The following is a 14,326-nucleotide window of genomic DNA, read 5'->3' as shown; positions in this document are numbered from 1 at the left end:
GATTAACAATGATGTTTATACCTAACTTGATTAAAATTACAAAAAATTAGAAGACAAAATTTTTATTGATTTATGTTTGTTTTTTTTTTTTTTTTTTTTTTTAATAGTCTTATTACCTTGAGTTACATTTGCTGCGGTTTATAAAAGTTCTCTTCAAGACCAGATCCTACTTATTGTTGTATAGTGAACTTGAAAATCGGGGTGTAAAAATTTTAATTTGTACAATTTTTATGGCGTAACACCTTTGTATTCCTTTAATTACACCGCAATAATTTTAATTTACAGCTCTTCATGTTTCAAACTATCTTCTAAATCTGCAAAAGGAATAAATATTTATAAAAATTTTTTTAAAATAAAAGATAAGAAATAATTAAAAAAAAAAGTAGTTGTTTGTTTAGAATATGAAGCAAAATAATTTTTAAAATTAATAATTAATTTACCATGTTCGTCTCTTTCTTCCTTCTCAAGCTGTTTACTTTCATTCTCTACTTTTTGTTGCAGAGTTTTTATTTCTTCGTCGTATCCAACCCACTCTGGTAAAATTCTCATAGCTGCTTGTAGTTTAGCTTCTTTAGTCATCGGATTATTACACTAAAAAAAAAATCAAATCATTAAATTCACTTGCAATAAATAATAAAAATTGAGAAAGTAAATACTAACTAAATCAATAGTCTTAGCAGTCTTTTTAGATGCATCACTGCACCAAGTTTCACACCAAAGCCATTCTTGAGACAATGTTTTAATAGCAACTTGATGAATCATATTGTTTGGTAAGTCTTGATCCAAGTTTGACAAACTGTTTGGATCTGAGCTGAGCGCTTGATACTGGCCTCTTAGTCTATCACCTGCAGCAATACGTCTAAAACGCTTCAAATCAACAACATACAACGCACTAATATGATAAGAGCGTCCTTGTAAATGATTCCTCCAATATCCCTGTTTCCAAAATCTGAATCCCTCCATTTCTTTTCTACTATCACAGAATGGAGTGTAAGCGTACGGAGCGCCTTCCAGGTCTAAATTGACTAGTTCCTTCAAGTCAGCCCGTACAACTTGATCAGCGTCAACAAAAATAATTTTTTTGACATCCAACGGAAACAGTACATCCAAAAAGAGAATCTTGTAACCCCAAATAGTTCTTTGCTTTTCGGTTTGCTGATGAAGCCACCTTGGCCATTTGTATTGTACTAGTTCATATTCAAATCCGTATTCCTTGGCCATGTGTGGTAAAAAGTCTTTCAACGTAGGTGATAGATAATTCTTCAGGAACCAAAATTTAACTGGTGAGTTTGTATGTTTTATAACACTGAGCATCATGATTTTCAAGAATCTTTCATAAAGATGACCTGAAGCTAGAGAAAATATGTTTATTTTTTCATCCTTTTCTTCTGTGTCGTCTGAGCCAAATGTCCTACAGAATAAAAAAAAAAAATACTTAAAAATAAAGTATCAATGGAAAAATATTTTCAGCTAAAATTTTTTTCTAAACTAATCTACTATGTAGTGTTGAGAATTGATTAATAAAAATTGTATTTAATCTTAATTATGCCTATTAATCAATTACTTTTGAATAAATTGAGCAATCAATTTTTTTTACTATTTATAATTGTAATATTATTTATATAGTCACAATTTACTATTTAATTATAAATAAAGTTATACAATTATTATGACCTCTTAATTTGTAATTATAATTATTTCTGATACTTGAGTTTATTCAATGAGTTTAGTTTTGCATTTAATTCTATAATTGAGTCATTAATTGTAAAAACAATATCAATTCTATTCAACACTGCAATTTTAATAATAACAATAAAACTATTTGCTATAATTTATAACTACATACGCGTAAAAAGCTTACCAATAATCGGAAAAGCTAGAACAAATTTTAAAAATAGATATTAAAATCCCATAAAATATTATTGAATCGCCATTTATCTATTTTATCTATTTCTTAAATGATGAAATAAAAATTTAATAAAAAAAGCAATTAAATTACCTGGATATCGAGTTCCAAATTCCGGATTGATTATCATCATCAGCCAATAAATCTGTATGCATCTTATCAGGTTTTTTAGAGACTTTGAGCTTGAGCACATGACTCTTCAACGAACTAATAAGAACTTTAATTTCATTGCTATCTTGGATTACATCTTGTCCAGTGACTGAATGAATGTCATAAATTTCAGCAGATCTTCCTTGACGTAAGCGAAGTAACCACTCTCCAGGGTTCGCTTTTAGTTGGAAGTATCCTAAATTCGCCATTACAATAGTGTCAACCATAACGGGCTGTTTTTCAGTGCCGAGAGTAATTTGCAATCCTCTGGGAGGATTTCCCATGGAGGCTTCAAAACAATGACCTTCTAATAATAAGTGTTCCAACTCAAATTCACTGTGAACTCCCATTGCAACATTGTCTAGCTTAATATTATCCAAATCGTAGACACTTTTGACGACTTCTACCAGCCAGTTCTCGGGAGTGTGCATGTATTGAGTCAACAAAGAAGACGTTGGTAGCTTAGTAAATTTAGCTTGTGCTCCTACTAATTGACCGTCAGCATTGAATTGCAATTCGGGGTCAAAAACAAACCTGTAGAAACTCTTTAAAGGCATATCACTGTTTTTGTCCACACAATTGAGGAATATTTTGATGTTGCAATTAAGCGACTGTTGCAAAGTGCTCAAAATAGCACCCAATTTTTGGGCACCACGTGATACTGGATCGGCGATTGCAATCAGGTTGAACGCAGCTTCATTAGATTTCGCGGCAGGTACTTTGATGACACTGTGTTCGTCTCCGCTGTATGGAATATCATAACGGCTTTGTGTTTGAGGGCGTAACACAAGAAGAGATGTTATCTGCATTATAACGTCATCTGAAATTTCAGTATCGTCGTCGTCATCGTCGACAGTCGATTGAAGAGCTTGTAAACTCTTCATCAATTTATCGCCGTAAGTATTGTGACTGAAGCGTTCGAGCAGCGAAAAATCATCCCGTGTAAATTCTTCATCTTCATCAAGCGGGCCGAGAATTCGACCATTGCAAACTACTGCTCGATCTCCAGGCTTTAATTTCAAAGTAGTTTTAGCGTAATACTTGTGTACTTTCATTTTAAATTCCTGCTCTGTTAATTTTTCTTTAATACTGTCCTCACCAAAATCAAATTTACCGATTTTTATTAACTCTACATTATCTTCTTGCAAAATTTTATTGATATATTTAACAGATTTTTGCTGAGGTAAAGTTTCCATTGCTGCTAGAACAATCGTATTGATATCAACAAGTGGATCATTCGATTTGTCGATGTTATTAACAATTATCGTGATTCTGATATCGGTATTCCTGTCTAAATACTTCAAAGCTTCACGCAACAATTTTCGCCCTTTGACAGTTTCAAAATCTGCGGCAACCCAGTAAGTGTAAAGATGTTGCTTATTAACTCGCCGAGGCATTAACAAGTAATTTGAATTTTTCATTAACCAAGCAGCAGTGTCTTGCTGATTCCAACTAGAAATTTCTTGATTTTCCTGTAAGTTGCCAATCAAATTTAACCATTTACTGTTTTCCGGTTGCAATATTCTGTCATTCAGTCGCGACATGACATTGGGTTGGCTCATCATAAAATCAACGATGTCGTCAGACTCAACGACCTCACCCTTGTAAACGGCTTTCTGTAACATCGGAGTTTGAGTCATTATTGTCGTAAGAACAGTTTCTTCGAAAGCATCAGCATCCTCAGAACTAGCAAGTGGAACTCCATTTAATAATGCTTGGGGAAAAGTTTTAAATCCAGTTCGTTTGACAAAATCCATGGCTAGATGACGTCCTACGTCATACTGAGAATCTTCACCAAATATATCATCAATATCTGCAGAGGGATCACGTATCTTAAGAGCTTTTTTTACGTCTGTGACATCAATACTGTCACCACTAATGTAGTTTTGTAGCGTCATCAAAAACTTGAACGCTTCAAATTGGCTTTTTTCCTCTGTTAAATAATGGAAAGCATTATTGACAGCGACACTTGGATCGGTAAATCCAGTTGCTGATGTATTAAAATTAGTTACAAAAACAAAACCCACACGTATAGGTGCTGAGTGTTTATTCAAAGTGTCTATTGTGTTCAATAAGTGTTTTATTTTGTCACTCAGTGGATCAATTATCAGAACTAAGTTGTAAAAATTACGACGTATTTGACGCAGTGTGCCAGGGTACATTGGTTTTATTAACAATGTCAATGCAGAAGACCATTTTTGATAACGTTTGTCTGTTTCTAAATCATTTATCCACATAATAGCGGAATCTCTAATATCAATTGCAAAATCTTGATTATCTAAATTACTCGACAAATCTAATGCGACAAGTTTATCCATTTTTTTATTACTAAATCCAATTTTTAATAGAGCTTCCATTACACGTAATTCAGATCGTAAGGCTTCGAGTAATGCTAAAATATCAATCACGTCGATATCAAAATACAGACCATTTATAAATAATACTGTTTCAGTCGGTTGTATATGTAAATTCCCAAAGAATATTTCTTGATTACGTTTCATTTCTTTCTTCATTTCATTACTCACTTTAGTTCTTATCAAAGACTTTGCTTGCATGGGAAAATTTTGAGCAATATCTGTAAATACTTTGACAGCTTCTGACGGTGGTGATTTCATTATTCTTTCAGCAGCTTGGTGACTTAATTCCTGGAATTGCCAAACTTTTAGAGCACTTACTTCGTCACTTGTGTCTAACAAGTGCGTGAGTAGTTCATCGAGTTGATATTTTTTTTCAGGATATAATTTTTTTAAAACACCAAAGTTAATTCCGTCAATTTCCTCAACTCCTTCATTGCTTTCTTCGGATTCTTTGCCAGAATTTTCTTTGATGTCAGAATCATCAGTAGCTTTGTACTCAGTTGACTTCATTTGTAATTCAACTCCATACCCCGACAACCTCAACTTACTATCCGGCCTATCTTTAACGTAATGACGAAGAATGTATGTTATTTTGTCAGATTCAGCAAGGGATTTTAATTTATCATGGAGACTTTTAAATCCTGATGAGCCCATCTGTCCGTAAAGTATCACATTTTTATTCGTTTTAGAGGATCCTGGATACTGATGATCTACTGAATACGTATCTAAATTATTTTCGGAGTTATTTATCAATTCTTCAACTTGTTCAGCAGAGCATGTGAATGTATTTCCACCCACATCTATGAAATTGTTACAATCTGGAATGTTTTCTTTATTCACAGCCATTTGAGAAAACATTTCAACTCGAGCAGAATAAATTCTCAATGACAGAGACAGTTTGAGAACAGGTAAACCAGTTGGAGTGACTAAAGTTTCAGCCAACTTCATTACTCGGTTATAAATTTCTTTATCAGTGCCTGCCGGAAAAAAAAAAAATAAATTAAAATTCTATCTATTGTTAAAAATAATAAATAATTAAAAAAATTATTATTTTATTACCCTGAGTTATGAAACCATCTTCTTGCTTACAAATTAAATCAACAAAACTCCAAAACAAATTAGAATTTTCATCATTAAGATACTCGGAAACTTCCAAAACAATTGGAGTATCTTTCCATTTTCCATTTATCAAAGTTGTCACATACTTGTTGTGTTTTTTATCTGCATTTGATATGCAAGATGATATTAATAATAAACAAATGATACGAAAATACCACATCTGAAAATTAAAAATCATGTTAATAAGATTGATAAAAGATCACAAACAAATTATTATTATTCACTATCTGAGTATTTATAATTGATTTTTTTAAGTGTAAATTTTATTTGAGTGAATTAATATAGATTGGTGATGTAGTTAGAGTAATTATTATGAATAAATTATTTACGTTTTTTAAAATTGTTTATTAAACGGTGAATTATTATTAAATGATCATTGATGACAATGACCAATCCAAGTACCGCACGTGCCGGTTGCCACACAATCAATTCTAGATGATGCTCCGAAATATTTTTTATGCCCCCATATGTTGAAAATAAATACTAAACATCAAAACAAAAGTAATTGCGGCCACGTGTGTTCGTCATCAGTAAATGTAGCGTACGGCATTACCGTACAGCGCTAAGAAACATTTCTTTTTTTACGGTACAATATCATTTGATTAAGTAATTTTTGTAATTTGACAGACACATTATATGCTTGAGAGACATAATATTATGAATTATGATCATGACACTAAAGTTGACAGATATTAAAAAGTTTTTTAGCATTTTATAGCAATTTAATTATCACAAAAATTTTGTTTTTTTTTTTTCTAAGTCCAAAAAAATTTTTAGTTTGAAGAAAAAAATTTTTTTTTTGCATTTCTTCACGTTTCATACAAAAATACGTTAATTTCCGAAAAAAAATTTTTTATACGCTTTTATGCCTCCCGGGACCCACCTCGGAAGATGACACTGCACTGATAGAAGGATTTCTTAACATTTAAGAAGATTTCTTTGTATCAAAGAAATCATTTCTTAATATTTAAAAAATATTTTTTTGTATTTAAGAAATATTTTTTAAAAACTAAGAAATATTACAAATTTTAAGAAATATTTCTTAAATACTAACAAATATTTTTTACTTATTAAGAAATGATTTCTTTAATATAAAGAAATCTTCTTAAATGCTAAGAAATCCTTCTATCAGTGTAAAATTAGCAGACGTCTAAAAATTTATGATTTTTTTATTAATTAAATTCCAACTAAAAAGATATTTCTAAAAAATTACACTTATAGTTTTTCAAGTTCTGTAAAAGTGAAATTTTTTTTCAATTATTTAATTGAAATTTTTTCAATAAAAAATTTCTAAAAATTTTGAAATGTCGTCTAACTTGATTTTCATCCTCGGATGCCATCAGGGCGTATCAAAAAAATTTTTTTTTGTGAACGAACGTATTTTTGTGTGAAATGTATAGAAATGCAAAAAAAAATTTTTTCTTCAAGCCAAAAATTTTTTTTTGACTTAAAAAAAAACAATATTTATTCTGTTATTCTGGGAACTATAAGGACGTATAAAATTTTTTTTTAGCATTTATCCACATTTCGGACAAAACTACGTCGATTACCGAAAACAAATTTTTTATACGCCCTTATGGCACCTGGAACGCAACATGTGAGTTAATAAGAAATACTTGAAAATAATAATTTACAAACACTACATTTAATAATAAAATCTATCTGTATTCTACAAACACATAATTATCGTAAAAAACTGCATAAAAAAATTAATCCACAAATACATTTAAGTCGTCGTCATTTAAATAAGATACGATTTCTTCGCAGCAGTCGTATGGTATTTGAGAATATAAAACATCATGAATTAATTTAATAGCCTTTTCAATCAATAAGCTTTTTTGAATAGCGTAATTCAAACGAGTTTTCAGCATAGAGTAGTACATAAAATATTTATTTTTATAATCACTTAAACAAAATGTTCTTAATTTTTCATTGAATGCGAGTTTTACTAAGCCTCTTTTATTGATAGTAAGGATATTGAATAATGAAGTATTCATACCGTCTATTATTTCGTATTTTAAGCTGTTTAAAATCTGATTAATTTGTTCTTTTATCAATTTTATTCTCTGCTCATGTTCCTCATTGCTGACATCATTATTTAACCATTCAGGATTATTTTTTTCTAAAGAAATATCTTTCACCGACATACCGATCATATGTCTTCTATACCTCTCTAATATCAGATCGTATCTGATTTCAATCAAATTTCTTCTATAATTGCTTAAATACTCAATTTCATTTCGAATATCTGGTATTATTCGATTATCCGTCAAATATGTATACCGCAAAATGTTAATATCATTCATATTTAAATTGATATTTGTAAAATATAAAATATACCTAACTATATCCCTTAATCCTGAAATTACAGCGATTTGCAAAATCGTCCAGTTTTTCACACTGATATTAATATTGGCACCGGAACGTAAAAGAAGTTTAATTAATTTTAATTTTTTGATTTGATCATATGATTTAACAAATCGATAATATACAGCGAGACGATCAAAAAAAGTATAAAATAATGCTGTTCCTCCATTAATATCACAATCGTTAACAGATGCACCATTTTTTAACAATAATTGGACCATTTCAAGATTATTTCTATGTGCAGCTTCCATCAATAGAGTATGATTCTTTTCTGTAAATGTGCCATTAACGTTAGCACCATACTTTAACAACAGCTTTGCCACATCGATTGAACCCGTACTTACTACATGGAATAATAATGTATAATTAAAATGTTTTAAACCGGGAGGAACAACTATACCGTTGCGGGTAAAAAAATTGTCAGGAAATCGAACGTTGGGATTTGCACCATTTTCTAGAAGCAAAGTTATCATTCGATGATCGAGTTTTATTACTGCGAGATGTATTGGGTGAAGGTCATCCACGTTATTTGGATTAACATTTGCTCCATTTAGTAAAAGTAACTTTGCACATTTTAACCTTCCTAATTGACAGGCGAAATGAAGCGGAGTCCACTCAGCGTAGCGTGAAGATGAATGTTTAGATTCAGGCGATGCGCTATTTTTTAAAAGATATTTCATTATTTTCAGATGTCCATACTTAGCAGCTACGTGGAGTGGAGTTAAACCACATTCTCCGTGACGGTTGATGTCGACTCCGTCGCGGACAAGTTTTTTGACTACTTCGTACTTTCTCAAACGTATTGCATCGAGAAGTTCATTCAAAGAACAATTAATGTTAGAACTTGAGTTAGCTGGTACTGTCGACGTCATATTTTGGTAAGTTGATTTTTTATTTTTCTAATCGCCAAAGTATGATCTAAAATAAATTTTTATGTTATAATTATTTTATAATTATAATTTTTATAAATAGAATATTAAAAATAGAAATATTACCTGAAATACTGCTGTATTAGATCTTATAAGAGTGGTCACTAAATTCAGCGCTCATTATAAATGTAATACTGAGAAGAAATAATTTTCACTTGACTTAATTGAGTAATTTTAAAAGATATACATTTTCAAGCTCATTTATTTTTAGTTCTTGCGGTTCCGACTATTTCGTGACGACTAATAAGTACTAAGCTTCGTTGCAATTACTTGTAATAAGAAATGACACTGAAGTTGACAGATATACAAATTTTTTTAGATATTTATAGCAATTAAATTATTATAAAAAAATTAAATTAAAAAGTTTCACATGTAAAAATTGATGAAAATTACAAGTGAAAATTTTTAAAAGCATTTTTTTATTGTAATTGATTGATTAAAAAAATTTTTTAAATTAATAGCTGATTGCTAACTTCAGTATTGTAATATGAAACTTGGTTTTTATGGAAGTGTGAGCTTACAAAATAGATGGAGTTAAATTCGAATTTTAATTTTACAATTGTAATATTACAAATAATAATGATTTCATTTCATATCAACGGATAATTTATTTATTTATTTAAAAAAAAAACGCCCTCGGGAATTTACAACAATAAATGATTACATTTTCATGTGTAGAATGTTTATATACTTACATTAAATAGCATCTGCAAAGAGAAGATACATTTAAGAGATTTGAGAGAAGAAATTTTCACTTATAATTTTTATTAAGTTTCACATATGGAACTTTTTAATTACATTTTTTTAATTTTGTTTAACAAAAAAATTTGTTCTAGAAAATTATTTTTAAAAAATTGCATTTTTGGTTTTATTAAATTTTTACAAGTCCATTTTTTTAATAATTTTTTTTGCCATAATTTATTTATTAAAGAAAATTAAAAAAATTTTTTTTTATTGGTAGAATTATTACAAAAAAATAAAAAAAAATTGTACGACTAAAAAACTTCAAAAGCTGCAAGTGCAATTTCATAAAAATATTTTTTTGTTTTAATTTAATTATTAAAAAAAAATTAAAAAATTTAGAACGTCGGCTAACTTTAATGACATCTAAATTTAATGTCATTGATAATTTATGATTTGTATTTTATTTTTACTGAACACAGCACAGCAAGTTTTTTATATTTAAAACTTTAATTAAACGCTAAAACCAAATTTAAACTTTATCGAGACACTGTGTAATAAAAGTTAGCTAATATTTATACAAATGTCTAGTTTGTCTAGTTAAGTTTTGGCTTAAAAAATTTTTTTATTTTTTATTTCTTATTTTCCATAAACGGTTTTTGGAAAATTTATTTTAATTGAAAATTAAAATATTAAATTGACATTTTATTTACAGAATATCTCTTAGAGTATCAATTCATTAGAGTACAGTAATTGAACATAAAATAATAATGTATTATGCCAAAGAAATCAGTAAAAGTAAATATAAACATTGTTTTTTTGATTTTTTTTTATAATGTAACTTAATTAAATCAAATGACAAAAGCTTACAAAATATTGACTATATAATTTACTTAGAAGAAGATAATTGACCAATTGATTAATCAATTTATTTTTCATATGCAAATAATTATACAAACAGCAAAGTCTGCAGTATGATAATGAGGTCAGTTGTGCGGTAGAGGTGGGCATCGAATAGGTGGAAGTGTATATATAAAATGTGGTAATCAGGTGGCTATCCTATACCACAAACTACCGCAGGGGTAGTATATCGGCAAGGGTAGAATATAACATGTCACGTTTCATCAGTAGTAGTAAGGTGCATAGCTCTGCCGCCACCTGCTCGTAAATGTCATTCGGCCTTTAATCAAACGACATCAATCAACGAAATCTCTTTCATTAAATAATTGTAATTTACAACATAATTACAATAATATTTATAATGAACGTAATTAATAGTAGTATGGTACTATTACTTATCTTCTCTGCAACTCACGTCAAATCGAAAATTCTTCGCGGAGAACTCGTTACAAATCAAGTAAATAAATAACATATTCACGAGCTAACGTATTATCATACGACGCTTATTGATTTCTATTGTACACTATATTATTTTACTTCAAAACTGTTAAAGCTTCTATTATCAAACTGTACTTAATCAGTTACTTATTTTTTTAATTATTTGACTAATAAAATTATACTAACTGATTTTTTTTTTTTTTTCTTTTCAGAATTGGGCGTTTTTAGCTAGATTCTGTTTTCTTACTGAAAAAGGGAAGTTCCGCTATGACTTCGTCGTTAAAGAAAACTCGAATGAAACTTCCAACGTGAACTTGTTGCTTTATTATGACGCGCCAAATCAGTGGCCCAGTGTTTACCCATCAGACAAAACATGCGAGCAAAAAAAATCTATTTTAAGTCTCGATCATGGGCAAATAGTACCACTATCGGCTGGTCTCGCAAGAATATCAGGTTGCGAACAACTCGACGACCCATGGGCTAAATTGCGTTGTACAAGTTACCGTGAATTCAGATCAGCGAGGCCACGCTGGTGGTTCATCGTTTTAGCAGACTGCTCGTCAAAAAGCGGACTCAATGTTTCGTATGATATGAGTCTGACGAACGGTGAACCAGGCAGTTTCTGGAGAGAACACTTTTCTGCTGATGAATTCTGTAAGTGATTGCCAATTAGTGCATCAATTATGAGTTTCTATAATATAATAAATATTTGAATTGATATTTCTAGGGTTACTACCGCTTTTGATAGGAGCAGGAAGCGCTTACATTTTGCTTGTAAGTTACAGCCTCTACGTATCATTTCAACTACGTGAACGACGCCTGCTTCATGTAACATACAAATTATTTATGATTTCACTGATTTACCAATTGATTGGAATCAGCTTTGAAATTTATAGTCTCGCCTATCGTGGCGCAACAGGATTTGAATCTCGTCGAGCTGAGCTTTTTGGCAATCTCTTCGAATCATGTGCAGAAACGTTGTTTACTCTGTTGATACTCCTTCTGGCCCTAGGGTACACAGTAACTAAAAGTGTTCTATCAAACAAACAATTATGGTGTCTTTTTTGGTTCATTGGAACTATTGTTTTCCTGCAACTGGTGCTTTTTATCTATGAAGCCGAGGTCTTTGATCCTGGATTGGTTCTTTATATTTACGAATCACCTCCTGGTTTCGGACTTATGGCTCTCAAAGTACTCGCTTGGGGTGTCTTTGTAGCCTGTTGCTACCGAACCAGCCGTAAAAGTAGTACCAAGTTTCATTTTTATGCTTCATTACTGTCACTTGGGTCCGCGTGGTTCCTTTGTCATCCTCTTACGGTAGCTTAACTTTATTTTACTTCCATAAACGTTCAAGTAAAATAAACTGAAGGTAATAATTAATATAATTATATTTTCAGGTACTTGCAATCACATTTGCTGTTGATAAATGGGTGAGACAAAGTGTTGTAAAAGGTTGCTCACTGTGGATTATCTTTGTTGGACACGCAATGTTTCTTTACGTAACACGACCAACATCTTCCAACGAACGTTTTCCATTTCACATAAGAACATGGCAAGTGGTCCCCGTCGCCGTTGGACAAAATCATAATTATGAACCAAGGAGAGGTGGTACTGCTGCAATTTTTACTATAAATTTAAATAGGAATCACGCAAGACCCGCATAAAATTCATTGTTAATAATAATAAATTAACAGTGTGTAAATAGATTATTTTTATGAATGTGCCTTAAATTAACGTTTTAATAATAATCTTAATTGTAAATATTTAATAAATTATGTACTAATGTAATATATACCTTGCTATTTCGTTGTTTATTTACATAAAAATTATTATCAGCATAATAATTTATCAGCAATAATACTCAGCGAAGTTGATTTTACAAATCATAGTTGGTATCATAAATTTAAATTTAAGTAAAATATTTTTATAAACAGTGCACAATCATTCAGAGTTGATTGTTGTTTCAATCACAGGAACCGTCGAGCCAGCCATCTCTCCATCTCTGATTAATAAGACTGCAGTCGAAAATTGGTTTTCCTAATTTTTTATTCACCTCATTATGGGTATCGCACAACCACTTGCTCAGCTGTTCCTGCGACGCTACTTCAGGTGGTCTTTTCTTTAACTGTTCTTGTAAGTCTTCCCGACACGGAGCACAAGGATAAAATTTTGAAAATATATTAAAAAACGTTTTCATATCATTAATTTCCTGAGTGGTTGGTTTTTCTGGATAATAAGCTGCCATAGTATGTAAAAATGACCAAGTCGCCGAGCCTAATTCATCTTTGTCAAGGGGACAATTTTTCATTTTTCGTTCTGCTAAAACCAGAGCTTCTTTATATTCTTCATTTTTAGCAGATTTTTTTTCCTGTAAATAATATCAAAAAGATTATTATAATTATTTTCAACTGATTCATTTTTCAATTCGATGAAACTTAAATTAGCTGACGGTGACAAATTTTTATTTTTTTTTTTTAATTGAATTAGCAATAAAAAATTTTTTTTAAAAAATTGCACGTGTAATTTTTCAAATTTTTTACATGTGCAATTTTTTCTTATAATTTTTTTGTAAAAATTTTGTTAATAAAAAAATTCTGAAAAAGTTTAGATGCCGGTTAACTTAATTTATGAAAATTAATGTAACATGACATTAAATTCAGCTGTCATTTCAGAATTTTTTTAACAAATAAATTATAGCAAAAAAAATGGACTTGTAGGAATTTTAATAAATTAAAAATGCAATTTTTTAAAAATAATTTTTTAGAACAAATTTTTTTGTTGAAGAAAATAAAAAAATTGTCACAGTTAACTTTAATGCCATTAATGTAACACATGTTTAATAATTAAAAAAATTTTAACCAAATAAATTATTGCGAAAAAAAAATTGACATATAGAAATTTAAAAAATTAAAAAATGCAATTTTTTAAAAAAAAATTTTTGGAACAAAACTTTTTGTTAAAGAAAATAAAAAAATTGTCAAGTGACAGCTAACTTTAATATCATACTTAATTTTCATTTCAATTCGACAACAAAACACGCAAAAAAATGCACGTTATATATTTTAAAAATTTTCTTGTTTATTTTTAAATAAATTTTTTTCATAAGTTATTTGTTTCTAAAATCAAATAATTATCACGTGTTTTTTTTTGGATCATTAAAAATTTGAAAAAAAAATATATTATTTTCACTATTGAATAAATTATTTTTAGTAATTATTTTTGAATTATGAATGATGAAAATTATTACCTGCTCCGAGTCATACGTCTTTTTTTGAATTTTAGCCCAAGATTTAAAATCCACACAAGTTCGGCAAGGTTTTTCATTGATATTCATCGTTTCTTTTTATAAAATATTAAAAAACTTATTATTCAAAAAAATAATTTTATCTCGATATTAAACTGACAGTGACTACATAACCATCACATTGTAAATGTGAATTGCGAACGTTGTGCGCTCAGCTGAGTTTTTTTTTTATTGA

General features: G+C 29.7%; 4 protein-coding genes across 4 annotated transcripts; 1 reads left to right on the top strand and 3 right to left on the bottom strand.

Annotated features, from left to right (window-relative positions):
• Positions 1-69: 69 nt before the first annotated feature.
• On the bottom strand, positions 70-6,585 carry Uggt (UDP-glucose-glycoprotein glucosyltransferase). Its single transcript, XM_074242460.1, has 6 exons — positions 5,862-6,585; positions 5,473-5,692; positions 2,000-5,390; positions 661-1,411; positions 441-591; positions 70-314 (listed from the first exon to the last, which is right to left on the bottom strand). The coding sequence occupies exons 2-6, from the start codon at positions 5,690-5,692 to the stop codon at positions 280-282; spliced, it is 4,548 nt and encodes a 1,515-aa protein (XP_074098561.1). The 5' UTR covers positions 5,862-6,585; the 3' UTR covers positions 70-279.
• Positions 6,586-7,155: 570 nt separating this feature from the next.
• Positions 7,156-9,116, bottom strand: LOC141527171 (uncharacterized). Its single transcript, XM_074242510.1, has 2 exons — positions 8,895-9,116; positions 7,156-8,817 (listed from the first exon to the last, which is right to left on the bottom strand). The coding sequence occupies exon 2, from the start codon at positions 8,769-8,771 to the stop codon at positions 7,242-7,244; it is 1,530 nt and encodes a 509-aa protein (XP_074098611.1). The 5' UTR covers positions 8,772-8,817; positions 8,895-9,116; the 3' UTR covers positions 7,156-7,241.
• Positions 9,117-11,041: 1,925 nt separating this feature from the next.
• On the top strand, positions 11,042-12,530 carry LOC141526643 (transmembrane protein 145; the record flags this gene model as incomplete). Its single annotated transcript, XM_074241701.1, has 3 exons — positions 11,042-11,501; positions 11,575-12,164; positions 12,245-12,530. Coding segments are annotated over 3 exons (1,317 nt in total), but the record flags the coding sequence as incomplete, so codon positions are not given.
• Positions 12,531-12,639: 109 nt separating this feature from the next.
• On the bottom strand, positions 12,640-14,312 carry Alr (Evr1_Alr domain-containing protein Alr). Its single transcript, XM_074258266.1, has 2 exons — positions 14,095-14,312; positions 12,640-13,215 (listed from the first exon to the last, which is right to left on the bottom strand). Exons 1-2 carry the CDS (start codon positions 14,179-14,181, stop codon positions 12,811-12,813), a joined length of 492 nt encoding a protein of 163 aa, XP_074114367.1. The 5' UTR covers positions 14,182-14,312; the 3' UTR covers positions 12,640-12,810.
• Between the last annotated feature and the right edge of the window lie 14 nt (positions 14,313-14,326).

The sequence above is a fragment of the Cotesia typhae genome, unplaced genomic scaffold, assembly GCF_013202065.1.
Source record: "Cotesia typhae breed Kobodo isofemale line unplaced genomic scaffold, CoteBio_Ctyphae contig_11, whole genome shotgun sequence".
NCBI classification, from domain to species: domain Eukaryota; kingdom Metazoa; phylum Arthropoda; class Insecta; order Hymenoptera; family Braconidae; genus Cotesia; species Cotesia typhae.
Note: the sequence above shows the minus strand (reverse complement) of the source record. Positions and strands in the feature narration are given on the sequence as shown.

What these genes read in the sequence shown, in the direction of transcription:
- Uggt (XM_074242460.1), bottom strand. Translation starts at nt 5,692, where the DNA reads ATGTGGTATTTTCGTATCATTTGTTTATTATTAATATCATCTTGCATA. An exon ending in AGATGGTTTCATAACTCAGG is followed by an intron (nt 5,391 to 5,472) that starts GTAATAAAATAA and finishes TTTTTCCGGCAG; the next exon opens with GCACTGATAAAGAAATTTAT. An exon ending in CTGCTAAGACTATTGATTTA is followed by an intron (nt 592 to 660) that starts GTTAGTATTTAC and finishes TTTTTTTTTTAG; the next exon opens with TGTAATAATCCGATGACTAA.
- LOC141527171 (XM_074242510.1), bottom strand. Translation starts at nt 8,771, where the DNA reads ATGACGTCGACAGTACCAGCTAACTCAAGTTCTAACATTAATTGTTCT.
- Alr (XM_074258266.1), bottom strand. Translation starts at nt 14,181, where the DNA reads ATGAATATCAATGAAAAACCTTGCCGAACTTGTGTGGATTTTAAATCT. An exon ending in AGACGTATGACTCGGAGCAG is followed by an intron (nt 13,216 to 14,094) that starts GTAATAATTTTC and finishes TATTATTTACAG; the next exon opens with GAAAAAAAATCTGCTAAAAA.